Genomic DNA, 26,534 nt, shown 5'->3' with positions numbered 1-26,534 from the left:
CACTACAGTTCCTGCAACTTGTTAGACTGGATATGTCTATAATGTATAAGCATGCATGTATATATTAGGGGGGCCATGGAAAAAAAACAGGAAAGATGAGGGGGGCCATAGATTTTTTCTACAATTTACTAGGGGGGGGGCCATGGAAAAAAATCACCGAGAAAATAGAAAATCCTCCACCTCCCCCTGGAAGTAATTCTGAATCGTCCCTTACTTGCAAAAAAGTTCCGCACTTTGTACTATTTTTTTGCGGAGTGATTCGGCGGATTCGGATTTAACTTGTGCTGTTGTGTGGCACTTCCGGTTCCTTAGTAAAATGGCGATGTTGTCTTTCAGCTCAATACACACATTACAAAGATGACTTTGTGGACATTTCTGATATCTTGAGAAATATCACTGATAAAATCGGCGCCCGACAGATACCTCATCGTGAAGTGGATTCGTCTTCCTGTGTATTACCGGTCTGAGAGACGGTATCAGGTGAACTGATCTTCGGTAGGCCGGAGAATTATTTGACGGCATAGTGATTCATCGTCACGGTGTAACTGTACGGCTGAGGCGGCAGCAGCCGAGTATGTGAACGCCGCCATAAAAATGCAGATCGCAATTTTCATTGCTCTGCATGGATCATATTCGGACGGTTGTCTTCCCCTGTATGCTGAAGCTCAAAGTGGTACTCGGTGGTAGGTTGGTGTGTCCATTAGAGGGGAATGGATGAGCAGAGTTTGAACGACCTCTTGGAATGCTCCGTGTGTCTAGACCGATTGGACGAGACCAGCAAAGTGTTACCGTGCCAGCACACATTCTGCAAGCGGTGTCTCGAAGAAATTCGCAATTCTCGGGGAGAACTTCGGTGCCCAGAATGTCGTGTGCTCGTTCATTGCTCAGTTGACGAACTGCCGACGAATATTCTTTTAGTTAGACTTTTGGGTGGGATAAAGCAACCGGCCGGTAAATCAACGGCCAAAAGTAAACATTCGAGTAAACATGAGGCTTCTGCGTCCAACGCCAGTGGCAGTAGCGTTGCGCCAGCCAAGTCTTCGCAGGGCAGAGTTCATCACATTAAACAGGTATGGTGTATTTTCACGCGCCAACCCGCCTATGGAATGTCACCCACGCGTTTCAAAGCATTAATGAGTTTTTAATTTTCATGCCTCGGTTGTGATCGTATTAGAAAGTACGAAATGAACAAGGGTGTGGTGAACACAAGGTGACCCAGGGCGCAAACCAGGAAGTATGTTTACAATGGATGGAGGTTTAAAAATTGAAAGTGCGATTGTCCATGTATAACAATATTTACATACACTGCGTCCTTGGTACAGCTTGAAGTGGCTATTTCATTTCTGGGTCAGGGACATTTCAGTGTGCAATGCCTGTATCACTTACATGTCCATGTTTAAAAGTACAAAACTGTGATGGTTGAATATTTATAAATGTGAGATGTTTCTGCTAGTGCTAGCAACGTAGCATTCATCCGGATCCCATCCGTCCATGTCAATTTGTTATGGACAGTTGACAGTACTTCTAAACAAGGCGCTAATCTTGTTCGGACTTACTGCTATGTCCCACCATAGACTGCAGTCTATGATGGGGCATATGACAGTAGACTACTGTCTATGATCTCACTAACACATATTCTTGTTTATGCATGTAGCTGTCACACATGTAAGTGCAGCCATCAATTATCTTTCATGTATAAGTTCCTTATGTGAAACCAGTAAACAAGTATCAATGTGACCTGACCCCAAACCATTCAGGTTGCAAACACATTTACTCTTCATCCATACGGCTTTGTACAGTAATTGCAGATATGTGCCACAGTCCCGGTAAGGAAAGACTTTGTGATTGGTTTCATGGCTTTTGTCATAAGCTGTGGTAATCATGGTTACAAGAGAGTATATGGAAGAGGCTTCATCACTCAGCAGAGCAGATCCCCTTTGACCATAGCGACCACTAATCCCAGATATTTCTCATCTCCACGTCTCAGGCAGAGTTTGATCCATGTCAGTGTCTATTTCAGTGTCAGTTATTCATTTACTGAGAGTATATGTTTTTGTGTTATCACTGATATGAATTTCAAGTCATAGATGGAGGACTTCCTAGAATCATCTCCATAACTAGCAGGATGCAGAGTGTAAGATTACATGTAGTCTATTCTGTAAAATCTGATGTTTTTGTTTCCATCTGAACATGTGACCTGATTTGCACCAAAATTGACTGATGTAATGGACAATGCAAAATTCCCACATAGAGAAAATTCTTTTTTTTTCCCAGTTTTTATCATTGCATTCTCATGAGAAAAACTTCACTTCTCAAAAAAGAGCAAATAAAATTTAAGAATGTCATTTTATTCAATGCATAATATGTAGAACTCTGAGACGACCTTCAGTTTGTCATCTTTGATGCCCTGTGCATATCAGGTGCCTGTAAGACGGATTTTGAAAGACTTCCAATGGATATGTGATAGATTTTATCAAAAACACAGAGTCATTTTACCCAACATAATCATAGTATCAAAGGATTTTACATCATCATTAAATTATACAGTTACAAAACTATAGCCAAAGAAACAAGATGACCTGTTTCACTTCTGTTAAGAGAAGTGAAAGTGGCAGTTACTAACATTATTTCTAGGGAAAAAGGGGTGGGGTCACTTATGAATAGATGTATAATGCAGCCCCTCCCCCCTCTTTGTTTTTGTTTCCAGTCAAAAGTGAAAACATAGGTCTCCCAAACATTGCCACTCATTCCAGCTATCTCACTAAATCTTAAAATATGACCTTGGGTGCGCAAACAAGCCACAAGGAACTGTGATACAGGAAAGAGGATAGAAAAGTAGCAGATTTCAAGTTTAGACACAGTCCTGATGATAGATAGGCTTGTGTGTAATTACTCATCAAAGAAGTTATTGAATATTTTGTATAGATATATATGTACACCCTCAACTTGCAAGGAGTGACAGTGTTACAGTACATGAGAGATTCATTTGATTCTGTCAGTTTTTTCTTTCAGAATAGTCAATAACTCATTATTTGCTAAGAGTTTTTTTGGGAAAGTAGAGGCTATTTTGGTTTGTAAATAATCTTCCAAACTTCACGAAGTTTGGTTTTCAGACACAAAAGTGGGCATCCTGACCCCAGTTTTTCTCCATGATCTAAGATTGCGTGCTTCAAAGTATCTGAAAGCATACACATTTATTTTGGAGGCACATGATGGCATTATGGCGCTGCTGCAAGCATGCAGTGATATTTCAAAGGATACATTGTCTATAAACCTTGCATAAAACAACTCATCATGAAAAGAATCTTGAGTTTCCTGACGACCTTCACCATAGACCCTTAGGGAAACTTTTTAGTCCCCACGGACACCGTCCGGGGGACTTATAGGTTTGGTCATGTCCGTGCGTCCGTCCGTGTGCGCGTGCGTGCGTCCCTGCGTGCGTGCGTCCGTTCACGCAGATATGTCAGAGATGCCTGGAGCGATTTCATTCAAACTTGGTACATAGATTACTTCATATGACATACATATGCACATTGATTTGTTTTGTGATATGATCCAATATGGCCACCAGGCGGCCATTTTATTATGATTTTTTCATGTACAGAGCCATAACTCAGGCATATCTCAACCGATTTTATTCAAATTTGGTACAAGGACATTGACCTATGTCATACATATGCATGTCAATTTGTTTTGTAGTACGATCCAATATGGCCGCCAGGCGGCCATTTTATTACGATTTTTTCATGTACAGAGCCATAACTCAGGCATATCTCAACCGATTTTATTCAAAGTTGGTACAAGGACATTAACCAATGTCATAGACAAGCATATAAATTTGTTTTGTAGTACGATCCAATATGGCCGCCAGGCGGCCATTTTGTTACGATTTTTTCATGTACAGAGCCATAACTTAGGCATATCTCTACCGATTTTATTCAAAATTGGTACAAGGACATTGACCTATGTCATACATACGCACATTGATTTGTTTTGTGATATGATCCAATATGGCTGCTGTGTGGCCATTTTGTTATGTTTTTTTCATGTCTGGAACCATAACTCAGACATGTATCAAGCAAATGTATTCAAAGTTGGTACAAGGAGATTGACTTATGTCATACATATGCTTGTCAATTTGTTTCATGATATGATCCAATATGGCTGCATTGCAGCCATTTTGTTACAATTCTTTAATGTCCTTAGCCAAAACTTGGGCACTTTTCAACCGATTTTATTCACCGATTTTATTCAAACTTAGTACAAGGACATCACAGACCTAATTAATGAAGAGGATTCTATCCTCTCTGAGGACTTGTAATCAAAGTACCAATTAACAAGTGGGGACTGTGTCATCAACGATGACTTGTTCTTTGAGGGTCTATGCTTTCACTGACAAAACTGGAACATTATTTTTTTTAAATTAAGCAGCATATATCAAGCATATGTTCTTAATGTTTGATACGAATGGAACAAATGCCACATTCACCAAATGAGCAAATCACCAAATATTATAATTTTGTAGTAAAGATTACAAACAAAGACAGTCATGTCTGCAGAAAAATTTGATTTTTTAAAGGGGATTGTCACTATTCCTAAAAACACCTATACACTGTGGAACTTTTATTAATTTTTATTATTTCTCACTTGTGTAATAGAAGAGCATGTTTTTGAAAAATCATGTTTGAAATCTATTCCATACATATAATTTTTACCTTTTGGAATGGTCAGCAGTTTAACATCTTTTTCATATGTTGTTTTTGACAGGAAGGAACTGGTAAACCGTGTGCCAAAGCATTGTTTAATTTCGATGGCAAGGAACCTGGGTAAGATACATCAATCAAACATTTCTGTTTAAAATTGTTTTTTTCAAAAACAGGAGATAATTTAACTGTTGCGTCGTTGAAGTTTAGAGAACCACAGCTCTGAGTTAAATTAAATTGCAATTAAAATTTAAATTCAATGACCAGAATGCATATAAGCTGAACTTTTTCAGTTTGAATGACCTCCCAATATAATGCAGTCGCACTGATATTTTAGGTTCTCTGTACTTTGAAGTTCTGGCTACAGCTTCACAGTACTTACTGGCAATATTTTATGCTTTCTTCTCCAGATAAGGTACATCCCATTGCCTTTCACCACAAAGCTGGATACTGTAACATTGGCAATGGAGATGAACAGGGTTATTCTAGATGTTTGCCACTGATTAAGTTTCTGCCAGTCAATATCAAGTCACTTTCATTGTTTTAGAGAATTAACCATGAGCCCTTTGAAAAAGGGAGTTTGATCTGTATTCTAGATTTAATCCAAACTGTTTTCTCAATTAGCAACCTATTTCTATTCAAGATGGTATACTGCAGTCTGCATGTTATACCATACCAGCATATCGAATGCTCTGCAAATGATGAAGTCTGTGGCCTTGAATCTTAAAAGATGAGACAGTATTAGTGTTTTATATCTTCTTTCAGCCATCAAAAAGGAGCAATGATAAGCAAATTTTTTTTTATCATTTGCCAAGAGGCCATGATCATCGATTGTTTTATTCTTTAGATATGAAAAATGAAATTTTATGTAAAATTTTAGCAGCTTTATTATGAATGAGACAGTGGATGTTAAGCAGACTTGAGTGGAATGTCTGTGGTCGACAGAATCAGATTTACAGTAATCATTGGGTTGGAAGATCATTTTGTGTGCAGTATCATGTGTCATATTATATCCCATAGCATCTCATATCATAAGACAATATGCAAACGTATGAATTCATGAATTGTGAGTCATGCAGAATGTTCAGTGTGCAAAATTGAAACTGAAAAAATCCACTATTGCACAATAACTCTAATTGTAAACAAAGCAAAACAAGGTAAATTTTGTAAAATTTCATCTCAATAACCGCAGTGACAATATTATATCATAAAATTCATTTAATGCAGCTGTCACATGATCTGTGAGTACAATTTCAGCCAACAATTTGAACAGTATTACCTAGTTTTTGAAAGGTTGAAAATGGAATGTACTGGTGATATCAGTGAAAATGCAGGGATGAGAAAATCCTTGATATTGTGCAAGTATTTAGTATTATATACTTAGTAACACAACAGTACAAACACCTCATTATAGTGACTATGTCAGTGTATGTTTGAAAATCCAGCATACATTCTTGACAATACAATTCCAGTACTGCATATTGTGCAGTAGTTTGAAAAAGAGGGAAATTGAAAAGGATATAAGGTCACAAGCTGGTAATAAAATGTCTGTTTTGATTTACTATTCATAAACACAATCCAAATCACATGACGGATGATACTTTTGTAATTTTCAATTGTCTGTGTTCTCCACAGCTTTGAAAAAACAGACTGAAGGTCAATTTACATAATAATGCAGAATTTGCATATTCTTGTGTTGTAAAAAGGTATTCTTTTATACATTTATTAACACATGAATAGATTTCTCCAAAAACACAGAGGTAGCCCATCACTAAAATCCCCTCGTGGAGAACTCTGATTGCTATATGTCAAAAGCATTTAACTCATTCAATACTCTCAGCTTTTTACCTTTTCTTCCATTCAACTACAAGCAACAAAATGCAAGTATTGGTTTTCATGTCTTTCGTAGGTTTCCATCTTATTGCTTAAGTGAAACTAAGACAGTATCATGTTACAATATTACCACTCGAACTCTCGATGGATGTTGTTTGTAGATTTGCTTCGAGTACCTAAAAACCACAAGCACATTGATGGCATTTTGCACTGTGGTTATTGCAAATTAAAGATGACAATACTTGAATCGAGTTGCTCAGGTCACTAAATTAATATTCATGAAACATAAAACCCTAAGTCCTGTTACTAATAATGTAGTCAGACTTCTGAAGGTACACAATATCCTGTAAAGGGTTTGTGTGCTTCCGGCAGGTGGATGACTAGTTATCAGTCAGTGTCTGCAGGCAGGTTTAACCATTCCTTGTTTAGTTTTTGTGTACTCACTAATGAGAAGATTAAACTACATTAAATGCTGCAAGCACGATGTGAAAGACTGCTCTGTGAACAATATATTTTACCTCCAAAAGTATAGTTTGTAAAAAAAAAAGAAGAAAAAAGAGGGGGCAAAAAACAGGGTTATTTCTGCTGGCCAAACATGTCTATTAAGCCACCTAATGTTTACAATTATCCACATTACCAAGAACTATTGATGTTTGGAAGCATATTTTCATTCTTCTCATAATCTAGACATAAAACTGATAAAATCTTGCTAAAATTTGTTAGAAACTTACTGCATTCCTCGCTTGGGTAAGTCTAGAATCTTTCTGTAGTTTCAGAGAACTGTACCCCAAAAGTTATCGTAAGATTGGGACACCATTTGCCAAAACTATGGAGAGGTTGTAGACCACACTCTGTTTGATAACTTACTACTTGACAATGGAAATATGGATCAAAAACAGGTGTTACTGAGACCTTGGCTGTGACAACCAGTCGTCAATGGTGTCATAACAGGGTACTAAATTCTGTTTTGATGCTTTGATGTTTTGTATAGAGTTAATGTAAACAGTTTGTACCAGTGAAAGAGTAGTGTCTTTAGAGATACAGTGAGTTATGGAAATACTGGCTTCAAATGACTCTGAGTAAATCGTGTGTGTCAATGATCAGTATTACCATCTGATGTAAACAGCTTTATACTACCTCTTCTATTTCACTACAACCATAGATCCTAGAGTCTATGCTTGTGTTTCATCCCCAGCCAAATGAGCATACAGTATATACATATAGTATGTTTGTACCTGTAACCATAGTGGGTCAGTGTATTATTACTACCTGCCCCTCAGATGCTGAGTTTGTGTGCCCTTTACATTTTATTTATATCCACTGTATTCCCCTGCACCCTTAAAGTTTAAAGAGATAATTGATTAGTGCATTAATGTTCAATGTGTCTCATAAAACGGATCATTAATTGAATATTTTATTATATATTACTTACAGTGCACAATGTGAATGACAAGTATCAAAAAGAGATTATAGGTCCATCCATCATAGCCCCATGTCAAGGACCCTTGATATTAATTTAAACTTTATAATTGCAGACAAAAATACTGAGAATTGCATCGTAAAATTTATGAATGTTGTTAATATAATACCCTGTTCTGGTTTATATGTGTAGCAAAAAGTGGTTCTGTGACTGTACAATGGCAGCCTACAGCAGGAAAGATATGTGATATGTTTTTTATCATATATCAAAGGCAACAGATGTTGTAATATTGTAAATACACTTTATAAAGAGATTTCCTTTCCATCATGAGTTCTAATTCTGTCACGTTGTTCATTTCCAGGGATTTGACATTCAAAAGAGACGACTTAATACTTTTACTTAAGAAGATCGATGAGAACTGGTACCAGGGGGAAGTGAACGGACAGGTTGGCTTTCTGCCATCCAATTACATCCATGTGCTGATTGCAATACCCACAGAGCCGCCCCAGTGCAAAGCCTTGTATGACTTTGACCTCAGGGATCAAGATGGAAAAGACTGTCTGACGTTTTCCAAGGTCAGTTTGCTCTTCCACAGTTCAGTAGTAGTTCACCTAAAAAAAACAGTGTACTGTCAATGTTGTGCCAGAGAGAGGCTTGAAGAGCAGCAGCCCTCAATCCCTGGTTTTGGCATGAATGGTTGTTGGTCTTAACTGTTCATCTAATTTTAATCCTTTGTTCTCCTCTGAAAGTTATTTACAGTTAGTCAATTTACTGAGAGATAAAGCTGATAAAGACCCTGCCCCTTAATATGAAAGGTGAAGGAAACACCTATATATGCATTTATCCAATCATGCAACAAATTTAAAGCCCAATAAGCCATAAATTCTGATTATCAGATATATTCTCAAGTATTTTTGTAATGTTTGTGAAATGTGAAATACAGTTTCCAGGTTTACTCCAAGCCTTACGTAAAAAATCCCTACTGTTCAATTTTTTCAATGCAATTTGTATTTGTATAAGATCCAATATATTCTTAAGGATGATCGAGTCACTTGCTACGTCATCATAGCTGCACACAATAGAACGTGCACTCTACGACGCGCGCGTCCACTGTACGGGACCGTGCTCACTGTAAAACTTACACCGTGGTTTTGATGGAAACATATCTTCATACAACTTATTGTCAGAGCTTTTAGCATGAAAGCGGACGTTGTTAGTGATGATTGAATGATCATTATATTATCTTCGAGTTGTAAGTTTTAAATGTTTGAATGTTGATATATTTACAAAGTATTTAAAAATCCCAACAAAATAATTTGAAAAGGACATATTTCTCATCAAATTGTGATTTTTTCCATTTCACATATGGGGAGGGGGTGATGTTAAGCGATGTAGCATTGTGAATAGGCTGGTGACCCCATATTTTTATTTGATGCCTATAATGTGCAATATCTGAACAATAATTTATGTGAAAACAAATGGATAAGGCGTGGTCATTACTTTCAAGTTTGCAACAGCTTTAACTGTTGTTTTTGAAGGCCTGAGAAGTGATAATTTAAATTCTTATGCACATTTTCAGCGGAAAAATAGATAAAACTTTCATTTATTATTCAATGTAGTTCACATGTAAATAAAACAAGTGCAGCATTTCAAGAAAGGAACTGAAACTAAATATATCGGGTTGGGCAACGCTTACGGGAGATTCATAATTTCTGTCATTCAAACTGGATAAAGTGGGTGTATTTCAAATCCTTCTAGCTGCCAAATTAATCTGGTGACATATCAATCTTTTTGTTGTATTCTCATCCTCACATATAAGTCTTACTGCCAGCGAAAAATAACGAAAATATTATTGGTAAAAAATTTAGTGGCTCAATCACCCTTAACTATTTTTGTAATGTTTGTGAAATGTGAAATACAGTTTCCAGGTTTACTCCAAGCCTAACGTAAAAATCTCTACTGTTCAATTTTTTCAATACAATCTGTATTTGCATAATATCCAAGCAAATGATGACAACTGAAATTTAGTCCAGACAAGAATTTGTTTATCATCAAAAACAATATTGCACTAATTAGTGTTTGCATGGATAAATACATTGCCACATTCTGTAGGAGGGCGAAGAACATATGCTTGTTTTGTAAAACCAGAATGATGAAAATGTTTTCAAAGGTTATGTGTAGCCGTTGTTATTCCCTGAAGAGTGAGGAAAGAAGTGCATATGTTTTCATTCCATTTATTCAAATTTCAATTTGCCCTTCAGTCAGGAATAACAACGGGCTTTTATCTCTGATATTTTCTTTCCATTGGGACCACTTATTGACCCGGATGTGCACTTATTACCTGGCTCAGTGCCCAGCAAGTGTATGCTTTGCTTGACAGTTCGATAAGGTGTTCAGTGTATTTATCGAAGAGAGACTCTGCTACTGTACTGTCTGTTGACAACTGAGAATGGTCCCACTACCATACCTACTTTACGTAGATTTTGCAAATCATTCATATATGAATATGATAGTGTTATCACTGAGAGTTTAAAGGTTAATAATCATTGTTTTACCCACTTGGCGGCACCATGTCTGTATTTTTGAAACTGTGTGGGATCACACTGTTATCTATGCAGCGGTTAACTGACTTTGTTTCTGACACATTCACCTCCATCAAGGCTGTTTATCTGGGACAATAAATAGCCAAGCATTTGCCCTCAGTGGTCACACATTCAAGATATTTCTGAAGTGTAACTGTCAACCAGTGACTGTGTCAAGTTTTTCCCATTGTACTGTCAGAGACTGGCAGGGACAACACTACTGTGTACACCTACTACAGTGTGGATGTGCCGTCATTCTCTTTTCAATAGTTTGACCGCAGCCACCACCAACATGACAACATCTGATAAAACAAGTGCATGCACTTGTTTACTGAACGTAGATATATACACGGTGCAAGAAACTTGAAAAATCAGTGGCATCTTCTACAGCTGTATCTTATCCCTGCCATCATCAAGCATTGAAACAGTCCAATTGTTCTCAATAGGATGGATTGAACCATATACAAGGAACTGGGGATGAGAGGGTTAACTGTGGTAGTTTATACTTACTCCTCTCCCCTTCCAAAATAAATTTTTCAAAGATTGCAAATTGTTGATTTCATGGCTCTTGATTCCGATTAGAAAATATCTGAATTTTTAAATGATACACCCCTCACACATTTGATACCAGCTCACTGTGCGGAAAATCTTCAATGTACAGGATGTGTAGGAGATTGGTGATTCAGTTTCAGTTTACATAAGATAATTATAATTTGAAAGATAACTGTGATAAGTGTTTGACCTATTTAACTGAATACCACCACCCATTGATATGAATATGCACTATATTTGTCAGTGCGGCCACACAGTGTAAATACTTTGTCTTGCCAGTTACAATGAATTTTAGGAATGTTGGGTTGAAAATGCAAAAATAACAACTCTTATGTCACAACTTTCCAAGGGTTTTTGTGTTTTTAACAGTAATTATGCTAACAATGACTGAAAGCTAGGCCTACTGGTAAAAATTATAAAAGAAGGAAATCTGTGTTTTATATTTATATTGATACGAGAGATGGGGACCCATCTGGCGTCTAACAAAGATTTTGAGTTGAGTCTGAGAACAAAGAATCAGAGCTAATGCAATTGCATCAGTGTTGATGCAAACGTGAGTTGCATCAATGTTATCAGTATATTATGCTTGAATTATGAAAAATTTGAGTTGATTTCAGAAACGTGAGAATATTCCATGAAGTTTTCATGAATTTCACTTATTTCAATAAATTTTATGATTTTTGAGTGGACTTGTTATGAGTGGATAAGGGGATTTTAACGTGTTCCATGATGTAAATTCCAGATCAACAGTCTAGAATTACTTTTTGGAAATGGTACATTTTGACTGTGGTCATTACTATGGATGAAAGTGCGCTGTAGACTGTGCATGTAGTCAAACCTGTCTTAGTGTCACCCTTACAGAGTGGTCAGCTCTTTATAGTGGTCACTTTGCAGCGGTTCCATGGCATTTTACATGTTACAGGCCCTTTTACAGAACAGCCGCCTCTCTTATGTAGTCAGCGGCCACATGTAATTGCTCCACTTTGGAACAAAGCCTGTGTGTAATGGTCAGCATATCTGACCTTGAATGACCTCTGCCAAAAAATTGCTTTGAATAGAAAGCAAGAAATGGGTCTATTTAAACTGATTTTATAGCTGCAAAATGATTCTTTCAGAAATTAAATGCATGTATCATGATTTTCAAGAGATTTATATTATCATACTTTATTATTGCTGTTATCTTTTCCTTAAATCATCACTGAACACACCACCCACACTGAAAGTAGTGCCACACCCACCCTCTATAGCAAGGCCACCTCCATATAGCGGCCACTTCTCTTGGGCCCTCGGGTTACCACTGTACTCAAGTTTGACTGTATTTATTCATTTCCAGGGCGATATCTTCACTATCATTAAAAGAGTTGATGAAAATTGGGCTGAAGGTCAGCGAGGAGATAAAATCGGAATATTTCCGTTATCATATGTGGAGGTGAGTTCAAATTGCATGTATAAATTTGTTTATCACAGACTGCACATATTTGCATAGCTAGGGAGCCTTCTCTGCCACTCATTTATGAAACATTTAGTGTGTTGAACTGAGTGTAGACACTATACAGTCAATGTGGCAGGGAAAGTTTCCCTCTTGCTTGGCACCAACATAGGAACCCAGTAGTGCTTTTGCATTGCTGGGCTCATATAAGCACTACCTTCCTACCTAATCTCAGGCGACATGAATATTCATAACTGTGGCATGCACTGAGTACAGTAATCCAAAAAGTATCGATACCGAAACAAAATTGAACCAGTGTCACCCCAGGGTCAGAAAAACAGTCTGTGTGATTTACACCATTTACGACATGTTCCATGAAGTGTACTACGTAATATGCAGTTAACACTCACATAATACAGCCATGGGCCAAAGCTACACATGTGATGGTGAAGTTAATTAGTTATGCTACAGGTTGAACAACAAATGTATATGGTTTATAAACAATATCAGCTCTTCTGCCATCTCCCATTAGACTCTAATAGTATACCGAGGGAAAAACCAATAAAATGACAGAGGACCCGGGCATGTGTTATATGTACCAGCTTTGCAATCCTGAACAACATTGTGATGTTATGCTTTAAATTTAATGTGATGTAATTGTGTTCATGATTAGTAACAAATCAAAACATATGATGGTTGTAATCATGGCCAGCCTACATAGTTTCTGATATGCCGCAGGTATTCTTTACTGTGTAATTGAGTTTATGTTGCCTAAGAAAATTAGCAAGGATTCTTTCAAGAGAATATCATATTAGAATTTATGGCACATGATTTCTATGAGATTTATGTGGTGTTCTCAGATTCTGGGTCAAGCATGCAAATACCAAATGGATCATAAAATTTAATAAATAGATGATCAACAAAACAGACGAAAAAATAAGTCAATGAGGAAACTTAGGTTTATAAATTTGTATGAATTTGTCATGAAATGTCAAAAAACGCACTGTCAAAGAAGATATGATATTATACAGTTACTGAGAGGTGATGTCCATTTGCATACTGCAAAATAATTTACTGGTAGTCTGATAGTGTAATACCTCTTATGTAGGGGTCAGAGTTCACTATCCACTCAGGTAACAGATTTTCATGTTTTGGATGAAAAGATAGTATTATATCAATACCAACAATGAATGCGTCAATGATTTCAAGAACACTGGTGCATTCTTTGATGTAGTCAGTATCATTGTCCTCCATTACATTGAACAAGTGCTCTATTATTTATCTGTAAATCACAGTGCCCAAAAATTGGCAAAATATCCCTGTCAAATCCTCTTTATTGTGAAAGAGCAATATTTTTTGTCAGCAAATGCAACAAAATCAAATAAATGTAACTACAATGACATTGGTTTTTTTTGACAATTCCACATTTATTTCTTTCATTTTGTTTCTCTTTTATGTGCATGCCTTAATGTTTCACCACTGTAAACACTCCTATGTCTTATACATGTAAGTATGTTTAACGCTCAGTATCAAAGGATACTGCCATTGCGTGAGGTCCTCCGTGGCAAGATGTTATACTTTATTCCATATGCACTCTGCAGAGACATAACTCGAAAACACACATTGTAACATTTTTTGTTCAAAATGTTTCAAATATGTGGTATCATTGTATGCCAGACCTGAACAATGCCATGTAGAAACTTGTGTGCGAAACAGAAAATACATGTACTTGTGCGTTTGTGCTCTTCCAAGGTCATGTCTTAGTTACAAATTCAAGGAAAGGCTTCCCTTACATTTTTTCATGCACTAGTTACTGGCTGTACTGAAGTACCCAATTGTCTTAGAAAACATACCTTTATACCCAAATATGAGATCTTTATTTTATCCTCCATGTCAAAGTTTTAAAGAATAACACAATGCTGTTGTGCTAAATTTGTGTAGTGATGAACTATTGTATAGGTGGGTACTGCTTGTTTGTACATGTACCGAGATTAAGGTATAAGCTCTTCATGGGGACTTCAGAAGAAATTCCAAAGGTTGACCAGCAAAAATCCATTGAATTGCAGATTTTATGAAAGCTTCTTTTCATAGGTTGATCGATTGTCTTTCAAATTAAAGGAATACAGGATATAGAGGTATTAGAATTAATCTAATAACAGTTGGATTGGCAGAAATGTTGACTTTTGATTTTAGAAGTTGTTTACCATAAATTTATAAAGTTTATGCTCCAGTTGTGCATGGTACGCCATGTAATTGAGACTACACAAGTGAATAAAAACTCTATACAATTTTCAATATTCAGTTTGGCGGGTACAAAGTTGCCAAAGTACTGTAAGTCCTCTTGTACATTGATTGTTGATTTTCTGATATTCCAGAAGGAATGCACAGTTGTAAAGTTTTTCAGAAGAGAGAAAGTACATGAATCTGTGGATATTTTTGTGTCGTTCTGTTGCCTCATATGTTTCCTGAGCCATAGAAGCTAGCATTGTTACCAGTATCTTGCCAATCTTTACTTTCATCTACACTGTAAATTTGTACATCAGGTGTACATGTAGGATCATATCACAGTCTCAGTAGTCAGCATGAGTACTCAGTTACATGTAAGTCATGGCCTGAATGACCCCCTAGCTTTTGATTCATATAGAAGACCCCCTAACTGGTCAGTATTTCTCCGTTTGTCATTCACAGCTGAATGAGGCTTCATGTAATCTGCTTGGTCAGCTCAGCATCAACGCGGTTGCATCGTTCCATGAACCACCAGCGACAAGCACAAACACAGCCACTTCAACGACAACAACAACAACAGCAGCAGCAGCAACAACAACAACAACAGCAAATACTTCAAACACTCCAAGTCATGAAGAGCAGCATAGGTAGGGGAAAAAATTGTCAATCACTTGGTGCCACAATGTGAAATACAATGTGAAATGTATTCTGTGCTATTATAGCTGTACATGTAGAATCTTTTGCCTGCATACAGTGCTGCATGTACAGACATATACTGTTTAGTTCTGATATACGGTACTTCAACTTTCATAATGGGCTTTAAATATAGTGTTTGGTAAATCGTTCACGGTTTTGAACAATTGATTATTGCTGTGACATTTTTGTCACACCATGTTTCAGCAGAAATGTGACAGTGAAATATATCACCTACATGTAACCTCTGACCTAGGTAATACTACTTTTGCAAATTTACGAAACATGTCAAAGTTCATTCAAATATTGCATGTTACTGATAGTTCTCATAGAAAAGTACAGAAGTACTGTATCAAAACACCAAATGAATGTATGTTTGTCATATCAACTACTCTGTGCGATTTTCTGAAATCACGCATTTGCAATTTTCACAACCCCAGACAGATAAAGTGTTCATGTAACACAGACTTTTGTCTCTGAAGATCTGTTAGCAGGCAATACCCTAGACTGAAAGATTCGTCGCTCGAGGACGCTCCCTAGGACGCTCCCTATGCTCCCTGGGGGGGGGGGGGGGGTTGTAGAGAGCGCCCTCGAGCGAGGGATCTTCCAGTCTAGCAATACCCTGTATTCGAAGGATCTTCAATGCTTGTGGAAAGTATACTAAATACATGACAAATATAAGTGATTTGTTGATGTGTTCATGTCAATTCTAAGCTGACATCAGTAGTATTATCTATGTATGTAACTCCTAGATATGGAAACAGAAACTTCATTTCTAGTCGAAAGCATGGACTTCTTCTATCAAATAGATAAAAAGTTGTCAGTGATTTACAAATCTCTGATCCGCAAACCTCTCCTCTATCACCAGGAATAAACCTTCGCAGAAGAGGCATTCTTTTACTCTCTTTCCGGTCCAAGGGTCAGCCAAGAGTAACGCCGGTGCCAAAGACTCCTCCAGACAATCGGCCGAGGTGGACATTGGTGCCCCTGTCCTAATCAGTACAAGTAACACTAGGGCAACAACATTGCTGGAATCAAAACTTCAGCCGCCGCTGTCCTCGTCATTTCCAGGGGCTGCCAACGTAGCAAGCAATAGTAGCCATGGAAACGGCAGGCTAAGCAGCCAACAACAGGTGGGGTTAACTACAGGTTTTACATTATCTTGTTTTCCAGTGTCCCCTGAGAGATGTAAGTCCAGGGTCCATGTGCTTCTGAAAGTCCTTGAATGTTGAGGCCTCCCAGAATGTCCTTGAAAAATCCTTGACAATGAAATTGAGTCTTTGAAAATTGATAAACCATCTACAGTATTCTAAAATCAGGAAATTATTGGTTGCGATGTTGTAAAATAACACATAAAATGATATATAAAAGTGATAAATTGTAAAAGTGATACCTGGAAAACGGTATTTTTTGACCTTAAAAATTGCTGAAAAAGAAAATCCTTGAATTTCAAGTTACCTTTGAATGTATGGATGCTTTTAAGTCTCTTGACAGCCATTTGTGCTGTTTTGGCCCTTTCACTGTACCTAGCAGGAGATCGATATTAGGAGCATGTGTCAGTGCAACCCCTCAAGCCTTCAGACGTAAGTTCTAAGCATGTAGTATTCAGTTAAAACCAATCGTGACAATCCAAACAAAATGGGCACAAGGGACAGTCAACAATCTAGAGAGATATTGTTAATCTTCATTCTAGTCATACAGAATATCATAATTGAGAAATCTACAGCAGTGTACATGTTAAACTAGTGAGATTGGAAGAAATGACTTTAAACCCACAAATCACCTGTTAAATTTCCGTTGCACTATCAACAATGTGTTTCAGTCTGTAGAGAAACCTGAATTCATCCACATGGGATGTGGGTTTCAGTTTTGCATCACTGCTGACTTCTATTTCCCTCCGTTTTAATAATACTGGTAAACAGAACTCTTAGCTTTGTCCAAAAATTCTTGTATTTGTGTGTTGGATGGTTGACTCTTAAATTCTTACAAAATGTTTCAGTTAACATAAATTTCTCCCATTTTGCTTGATGTTTGCACTGTCATTATTTATGCATTATCCTGTTCATCACTGAAACAAAAGATTTATTCTTTGAATCATAGAGGGCGGGCACATGATGCACAACGCAAGTGATTTGACAATGACTGTCATACCTTTCCTCCTTACAGAGGGGAAGTGGAGACCTGCTAGTGCCAATTCCTGTACATCCACACAGAACAGATCAGGCATCAGCAAAAGATGAAACAGCCAAATCATTGCAATCAGTGTAAGTTATACCATGATGGAGTCCATAAATATGTAATTGAGACAATTTTATGTATGATCGACCAGAAATTAACAATTATAATTTTAGATGTGTAGAGTGACAGAGTATAAAAATTTGATTTACTCCGATAAATTTGACTGGTAATACTATCACTGCCATGTCAGTTATCATCGCATCTGTCGTTATAAATGTGAGTGTACACAAACATACTCGAAGGATTGTCAAGCATATATTTGCTAGGGTCTAAACCCCCATTTTCTACCATGACAAAATTTCACAGTCCAAATTAATTTCTCCTGCTGTCAAAAAAAACAGGGTCAGCCAGTCAGGAGCTGAACAGAAAAATCTTGTGTGAATTCGACGTTACTAGTAATCATTCATCTTTGAAGCAGATCCTGTGTCCGATAAAAGTCTCACTCCTTTTGAATGGGAACTTACAGGACCGTGGGCGTACAATAGGGAGATTACTGATGACACAGCGATTTGCATACACTGGGCGGGAGTTTTTGAATTCTCACAGCATTGCTTTGACTGTATGATGAATTTGAATAATCATGATGGGCACTTTCATGACATATGCAAAGAGGGGTCAAATGGTCGTACGGGGAACACATTTTGAAACATGCGTTCTCCGACAAAAAACAGAACATTTTTTCAGTTTATTTTTGACTCAAGTTTAGTCGCGATATATTCACAGACATCATATGCGAGATTCAATGATAATGAAAGCCTGAAACATTGCAAAATTATGGGTTTCTGGGACCAAACACAGCACGTCCAATCAGTAGCGTGGCTTTTTTACATTTGCATAGATTTATGATAATCCAGCTTTTATACGGGAAGTTCCTGTTTAAGGTAGAACACGCCTCGGGGACAGATATTTGGACTCTCAAACTTTTACAATTCTTTACTGATATACCACTTGTGGGGGTTCATTTTAAAGCTCTTGGAGAAAGAAAACTTTTCACTTGCTTAATTTTTCGATATTCGAAAATTTTATTTTTCTCCATAGAGTTAACACAGGGATGGTAGTCATTTTGAATTTCAAATCTCGTTAAATCTTGAGTTATTTGTTTCCCTAGTACCAAAATTTGCACGATGACTCCGCATTTTTATTCTTGATTTTGAAAGAGAATGGTTGAAAGATTCCTTAAGGAAAGTTTGAGCAAAAGTTTAAGTCTTTCACTTTCGAGGCGCGAACTACCTTAATATAATTCCCCAACATATACACATACACACCCATACACGTATATATTCTGTCCCTTGGATGTATGGAAATGTCGTACACAAGACAGAGGCATACAAAATTCCCATATTGCATGTCTGATGATGAATTTTTCAGACACCGGGCTCTGTACGCCTACAAGCCACAAAAAGCTGATGAGCTCGAGCTGAAGAAAGGTGAGCTGTATAATGTTGTGGACAAATGTCAAGATGGCTGGTTCAAAGGCGTGTCCCTGCATGACGGATCCAAGGGTGTATTCCCAGGAAACTATGTCCAAATTTACAAGTGAGTCTGGAATGTATATGTTGATGATATAACTTTGTGTTGTTTTCAATTTCTAATGAATGTATCATTTCATTCACATCAGAAATAACCACAAAACTTTCTTCCATGGGGAGTGTTTTCTGTTTTCTATTCTGGCAAGGTGTATTTTTGCTGTTGTTCCCTTTTTAGAAAAAATGGCCTTTGTAATCTGTCTCATTGTATCCATAACTCTTGTTTGTTCTTAATATTTTACAAGTTTCTTGTCACCAATTTTATATACCTATATATGTAGGGGTACTCTGCAGTTCTATTCTAGTATCTGTTTACAAAACATGGTGTGAGCCAAGATCTGATTCCTGTGCTTTTATGTCAGTCTACACTATACCACCCTGTCAGACAGATTCATCCATTTTCTACCTCTTTGTTCTGAGCGACGATGACATCATGAAAGATTATATAGAATCAGATGATACAAGTTTCCTTTTTTAAACATCATCTTTCCTTCAGGCCAGAGCAGAGCCAAATAGTCTTAGCTGGCAGTGGCAATAAGGAAAGTTTGGTCACAATAAGCAGTCACGGCAGTGGCGACGCCAGACATGGCTCACCCAGGTCACACAGGTCGGGGAGCGGCAGCGGTAAGTTTCCAGTCCGTATAGCGCCACCGCCACCGGCAAAGAGAAAGAGCGAGCCCTCGCTGCAGACTATCGTGCCATCAACCTCTTTCAAGTCAACAACTCCATCGAGAGCAGCTACGATCCACTCGCCATCCAACATGCACAATTCTGTGGCTGCGGCCAATATCCCACCTCCGAATAAAAACGCAGCAGAGGTGTCCTCTCTACCTCCATCGGCTACTGCTTCATTTGTAAAGGTGAGAATGTCATATCTTGTCGTTAAAAGATGATAAAATCCTTCACATTGCCGCACAGAAAATTCAATGATGAGCAGTTTGAACGTGTTTCTCCTACTCTGCCCAATGGTTGCACACTGTAGTGTAACCAGACAACCTGTTACCATTCATTTTTAACCATCCAAGTCGCCAGTTTTTGCATGACAGGATGCCATGATAATGGTACTTTTGATGATACAGACTGTATATTCAAGTCCAGCACTTTGCTGCCAGGAAACTGCAAATGATGTGTGCAAAAACATTTGATAATAATAATGACAGTGTTTGACGTAGGTTACGACTCTCTAATTCTTGTTTTTGTTTTTCCGAACAACGCAGAAGAAAGACAAGGAAAAATCTAGTGGATTTCTGAAGAAACTGATGAAGACAAAGCAGTCTCCGGGTGGTGCCAGCGACGGCATAAATGCAACTCATGGCAGGTCAGAATCCCTCCCAGAGCAATTATCACCGCAGCCAACATCCATTGTGCAGCACAGGAAATCAGAATCATTAGACGAGTCAGCCGGTGCTTTGGCCGGTAGGGCCAGTAGTGCTAGAAACATGCAACCACCACCATCATCATCATCATCATCGGCGGCTATGCCATTTACCAGAGAGAGGTGGGTGCCTGGGTCATCCGGGCCTAGTAGTTGTAGAAGCACTGCATAACCATGTCTAACCAATATGAATTTTGGTAGAAAAAACCGTGCGTTCCTCATTAACCATGCCATACATGTATTCCTACTAGCCCTGCTGCTTTGGCAAATAGAAAATTGATACAAGAAACTCACAATAATCATTAACAACAATGCTTTTGTCACAGAAGCGGGTGTGTACTCCACCCACTGGTTGGGGCACCATTACTACTAGCAAAACACCATTATCATTGACCATTTATGTGTGTGCCTAAACTTCATACCAAGATATACTAAAACCCATACTAAAATCACCATCTTTTTGTCTGTTCGGCTTCGGCAAATACTGGCAGTCTTTACACATAGCAGTCAGAAAAGCTGATTCAGAAATGATACATACTGTGAAAAAGAAAGGAAGAAAAAATTGTATGGCTCTATTTTGAATTATAATGGTGCATGCATCAAACGGATGAAGTACTGTCTTTTTGTAACAGAATTCGATTGAACATAGATGAGTTTACAGCACACAAGTCTCACATGACTCTATGTGAACAGGGAAATCAGGAAGAAAAATCAAAATATGATGTGAAATCTTGATACCTATGGCTATCATTTCATGTTTGCAGGTTCCGAGTAATAGCCCCGTACCCACCTCAGAGTGATGCAGAACTGGAGCTGAAAGTTGGCGACACTGTTTTTGTACACAAGAAAAGAGATGATGGTTGGTATCAAGGCACCTTACAAAGAACAGGACGAACGGGACTATTTCCGGGAAGTTTTGTGGAACACTTTTGATGTCTACCTTTAGCTTTTTTTTATATAAAACTAGTAATAAGGAAAATATACAACTAAGCATAAGAACGGTAATCATGCTATAAAGTTTTTGCAACTTTTAATCTTTCTAAGCGATAATTTTCAAAGTGCATACCACATAGACAGATAACCTGCTCAAGGAGCTAAATCAAGATTGTAAGGACTACGTCTTCATGCCCAATGAAAACTTTGAAAATTTGAAAATTTTATTTATGCCATATATCTTACACTACACTGTGTTTTAAGAGAATCTTATACATAATTTCCTTTGTGAAGAAAGGTTCCAGAGGAAGAGAAAGGTGAAATTTAATAATTACCATAGAGGGCGCTTTTGTGACATTTTCCCCATTCCCACATGGCGGTTTTGGCTGAAAGAGGCAGTGGTGGTGAAACTTTGTAAAATAATTTCATGGCGGATAAATATAATCAGGTATTATTCAAGTCGGTAGTAAAAGTCACAACATTTCATGCCAAATTGCTTGCTGTTACAATTAACATAGAATTGTGACAACATTTGATAGCTATCGCAATGTCGACAGCAAGGCTGCTTTTCATCAAGACTTCCACTCCACACACAAACATGCAGTGTCAATGTGAGAGAATGAACTCAGTGCATTGGAGACCATCATTATAAGGGCATTAAACTTTGAACACTAACAGCTAATGCACATTGAGTTGTTTCCTCAGCAAAGCTGCTGAATTATGGCAGTGGGCATAACCCTACCCCCCCCCCCCCCCCAAATATTGAGGATCTCACTGAGTTTAATACCCCCAACCCCCTATGTCATTTTGAAATGGTCGCTGCTCAGTTGTAGAAATATTTGTGAAGCTAATCTGGAAAAAGTGTAAATTGCATTTTCCCACAATTCTTTTTCCCGGAACGTTTGGAAGGTTTCCATCCTGACAACAATGCATGGCTACATTATGGAATGTAATCAAACAACTGGCGTGCTAGTTTTACTGTTCCTGTCTTTTTAACTTTCAGAATTTGACATTTTTAAGAATCACTGCTGAAGCATTTAGGTGTTGATTTTAAAAGTGGATAATTTCGACAAATCTGAATTCAGATTTCAGAATAGCAACGCTAAATATCCAGGAAAACCGATAGCTCGAGGCACAAGGCTACACTGATACCTCTTCTGGGTAGTTGGGATGCAATAGGCAAGCAAAACATATTAGATAAAGTACATGTTCAAAAAGCAGACCAGATCATATAGTTTTCGGTGTTTTATTTCCAAGATTATTGTCTGTAGTCAAAATTTCTGCAATTTTATCAGAGCAGGATCGTGCATTCTCTTGACATTGATTTGTGTATTGTTGTATTGTCTAGTCTTCAAAATTTTTACTCATTGTTTGTCAATGCGCTTTCCATGTATTTCTCTCCACCAGTTTGCTGAGTCAATTTTCTTGCAAGGTAAATCGATTATGTGGACATTTTACAAAAAAAATACAGGATCTTCCCTATTACTCAGCATCCAACTTCTCTCAATATTCAATTTCCTAAAAACAAACTCCAACACTCAATGTCGTACGAAAGGGATGAACAGTACATATCAGCTTCAGATTTTGTTCATCGTTTTTGTGATATTTCAAGTCTTCTAAAAGCAGCTAATATTCCATATTTAGTCACTTTAGTCTCATCAATACTGTCACTCACCCCCTTTTCAAAATAAATGGACTGACCCTCACAAATACTGCAAGCAACTGGAGCGTTCCATTTGTGTTGAACATAGGGATAGAGTGTAACTGATTCAATCTGGAAAGAGAGAGCTAATGTCGAACGCGTATACCACTTGTTGCGTGGTGTCTATCATTGCTGATAACATTGAATTACTGCCACTGTGAAGACAGATAAACAAACATTACAAACTTGGCCTTGATTGCATTTCAGACAAAAAATATCCGTTAAAACATTCATCAGTACGGTTTTAAAATGTCGAAACAGGCCTTTGATAAACCAACCCATTTACAAGTCGCTTGTCTTTTCATGATAAATTCACTGTGTATATAAAAATATATTTTTCAGACAGTGCTATCTCTGTATGTAACAGTGTGGCTGTTTACAAAATTCTGCTGCAATACATATTACATGTTTCTGTCCATATCATAATTGTTTACAGACGAAAACAATATCAAATCAATTTTTTCTATCTATCCATTCGTTTAAATAGTTTTGTCTTTCAAGTCAATGTTGAACGCATTTCTCGAAGATTAAAAAATGTAGAAAATAGAAGCTCAAAATTTCTCTCATCTAGCCACGTTGAAACTATTATTCAGTTATTTAGAAAACTATCAAGAAATGTGCATGATAACTGCCTAGTTGTCAAAGACATTAGTTCTTCTCGTAGAGTTTTATACCGAGACTTTGTCAGCCATTTTGAATTTCAGATATCAGCATGTGAGAATTTTTGCTCCTCAATATACAATAATTTTGACATGAAGCCTCAATTTATTATTGAGGGTAGAAAACACCTGTCGTGTTGAGGTTTTTGTGAGGAAAGAATTACAAATGCTTGCAATTTCAAGATGTAACTGTTAATCATAGTACATCAGAGTTTCAGCGTACAAGTGCATGCTAAGAGAAAAAGCTCGGCATATCATATTGTGGATCATGTTCTCTCCTGTGACAGGTGAGTCACCTGAACAGAACCCTGGATAAATGCAATAATTTGAAAATAAGGTCCACGACGTAATGAATCTCCCCCAAAATTTTGGTGTAACCTGCTGTTTTCAATGGAGGTTGGACCTGTTCATTATAAAAGTAGGGGTCCAGAAAAAAGAAGTACAGTGTTACATGCATCTCAGTATTGACTCGTTATTATCATAGAGTCAGTACAAGTATGTAGTATTTAACACAGGAACCTAGCAACTACAGACAAGAGTACAGTTTCTGTCGCCATGTTTTGTTCATGTGAACTTTTGTTATGTTTTTAATTTTACTTTTCTCGCAACTTGAGACACTGTCAAGCTATCATACATCGTAATTTAACATTTATTAATGGACGTTGATGTTACTTTTAGACACCGTAATAGGTATCAAGTTTTTTGTCAGTAAAGACAATTTTTAAAGCCCTAAGTTTTCCATGGTTGGTGTTAATAAGCATCATGTATATGTTTATATTCTGTGCAGTTTTTATACATCAGCACAATGCTGTGATTCTGATTGAGTTACCCCACCCAAGGTCAAGGGTCAAAGGGCAAACCAAGGGATGTTACCTGTCACCGTAGTAAGCTTTGACCCCTTCAGAGTGTGGGCAAACCTCAAATAAAAATGTAAAAGACAGAAGACATTGTGCTTTTCCAGTGATGAAAATTGATTTGCCTGAGGAAAGATGAAACCATCAAAAGATTTTTTTACCTTTTCACCAGACTTTTTATTTCAATACGAGGTGCTAAATCAACTCCTGGGATATCATATTTAGGTCATAGGTCAAACCTAGTGACAATGGCCATCTAGTCAACAAATATCTGCAGACCTGTGATTGCCAGTTCCTTCAGATGTACCATAATTACGTTGTCCTTCCTACAGCGGAATAGCCCTGGAACATTCCATCTTGTGGGAAATGGTAGTTAGTAATTGTGCACTGGTGGCAGTATTATATTTATTTGTTGACAAACGAGCAGAAGGTGTTACAGGAGCCATCAACATGCTGTACTTTTTCATCAATTTTTTGCCCCCCGGGTTTTTTTTTTGGCAAATCAGCATGTTGTTTTTTTGTCAAAAGTGATCATGATACTGTTATGAATTATATTTATACAGAAATTCACAGAAAGTCCAAATAAAGATACAATTCTAAAAAACAACAGTCATGGACATTGAATTTATTACCTGAGATGTACTGAAGAATGAGTGAAGACGAAAGTAATTTAAGGGAGACAAGTCACTTTTTTTGAGCTTTTTTCATGAATTTTGTTTGTCGTGAAAAGTCGTTTGTGTCAGTTGACAAGATCTTAAATGAAACATTCAGGTAGACCTAGGAGCAATATTTTTCCTCCCTGCTTCACTTGGAATTATTTATTTCAACTTTGCCTATTGTTGCACCTTTTTTGACCTTCCCTCATAGAAGCATCTCTTTGACAGACTGTGCCGACAGCCAATATTCCCAGCTTTTCTAATTGAGATGTTCACGTGATGTATTGAAAACGAATTGAGAAAGAAACGTCAGTAGAGCAACACAAAGTGGACATCGAGCTGCGTAAGGTATCTGCTTCAGGAAATTTACCTAGGAGTACTACAGCAAGATTGCTGAGAAGATTCCAGCAACTTTGCACTTGTCATAAATGATAATCTCTTTGAATCCCCACTGGAATTCCTTTATGATTGCAAGATCCTTAGCTCTTTAACGAATTAAAAAAGACACATTATATTTAAACTTTATTGCAACAGTTTTTGGGAACTGCACCTGGTCAGTTCCCAGTGTGTTACAAATGCCTGACATTCGGATAATCAGTCTAAGACTGTAATGTCTTCCATTTTTCAATATTCATTCTTTCTCTCCCTCAGTCTCAACATTTAATGCGATTCATCGTCCAAAAATTTAGCCTTGTTTTGCTAACTCTTACAAGCTGCTTTGACAGATGAAATATCTTTTTACCTTAGCCCAGCCCCTGATTTCTTATTTACTGCTTTTTGAGTGGATGTAAAGACTTGTCATTTATCTCTGTAAATAGACCTTTCATCTCATGACAGACATCACTCATCACAGACAGTTTACATTGTTGAACGACTTCAATGAGACATAACTATATAATGGCTCTCTGATGATACCAGAGTCAGCAAAATTCATAGAAACTCGCACAAGTCCATTTTTAGTATACCCACTGACACTTATTGCCCGCTGAAATCTATCTTTGAAATGTAAAGGCCGGTTTGATACTTTAGGAAAGTGTGCCCCCTTGTGTCACATCATGTAAATGAAAATGATCAATAAACAGCCCTGATTTTGTCATATTTAAATAAGATGCAGATATCCAGAACATTAGGTGTACTAACTATTTTGTAATCT

At 37.4% G+C, this 26,534-nt stretch overlaps 1 protein-coding gene across 2 annotated transcripts; it reads left to right on the top strand.

The window, feature by feature from the left end:
• Positions 1 to 287: 287 nt before the first annotated feature.
• LOC139131446 (E3 ubiquitin-protein ligase SH3RF3-like) lies at positions 288 to 24,604 on the top strand. 2 transcript variants are annotated; one of them, XM_070697489.1, is made up of 11 exons: positions 288 to 1,070; positions 4,768 to 4,826; positions 8,318 to 8,531; positions 12,424 to 12,519; positions 15,208 to 15,392; positions 16,307 to 16,571; positions 17,605 to 17,702; positions 19,045 to 19,212; positions 19,699 to 20,062; positions 20,420 to 20,700; positions 21,342 to 24,604. In XM_070697489.1, the coding sequence occupies exons 1-11, from the start codon at positions 711 to 713 to the stop codon at positions 21,508 to 21,510; spliced, it is 2,259 nt and encodes a 752-aa protein (XP_070553590.1). In that variant the 5' UTR covers positions 288 to 710; the 3' UTR covers positions 21,511 to 24,604. The 2 variants fall into 2 exon arrangements, with proteins under 2 accessions (XP_070553590.1, XP_070553591.1); XM_070697490.1 differs by having other exon boundaries at positions 297 to 1,070; positions 20,420 to 20,520.
• Positions 24,605 to 26,534: the final 1,930 nt, after the last annotated feature.

Source organism: Ptychodera flava, chromosome 4, assembly GCF_041260155.1.
Source record: "Ptychodera flava strain L36383 chromosome 4, AS_Pfla_20210202, whole genome shotgun sequence".
Taxonomy (NCBI): Eukaryota; Metazoa; Hemichordata; class Enteropneusta; family Ptychoderidae; genus Ptychodera; species Ptychodera flava.
The sequence above is the reverse complement of the archived record's forward strand: the minus strand, read 5'-3'. Positions and strand labels throughout refer to the sequence as shown.

Excerpts from the sequence above, each read along its gene's own strand:
- LOC139131446 (XM_070697489.1), top strand. The coding sequence starts at position 711 with ATGGATGAGCAGAGTTTGAACGACCTCTTGGAATGCTCCGTGTGTCTA. Across the intron at positions 19,213-19,698 it reads AACTATGTCCAAATTTACAA|GCCAGAGCAGAGCCAAATAG; the intron begins GTGAGTCTGGAA and ends TCTTTCCTTCAG. Across the intron at positions 20,701-21,341 it reads ATGCCATTTACCAGAGAGAG|GTTCCGAGTAATAGCCCCGT; the intron begins GTGGGTGCCTGG and ends TCATGTTTGCAG.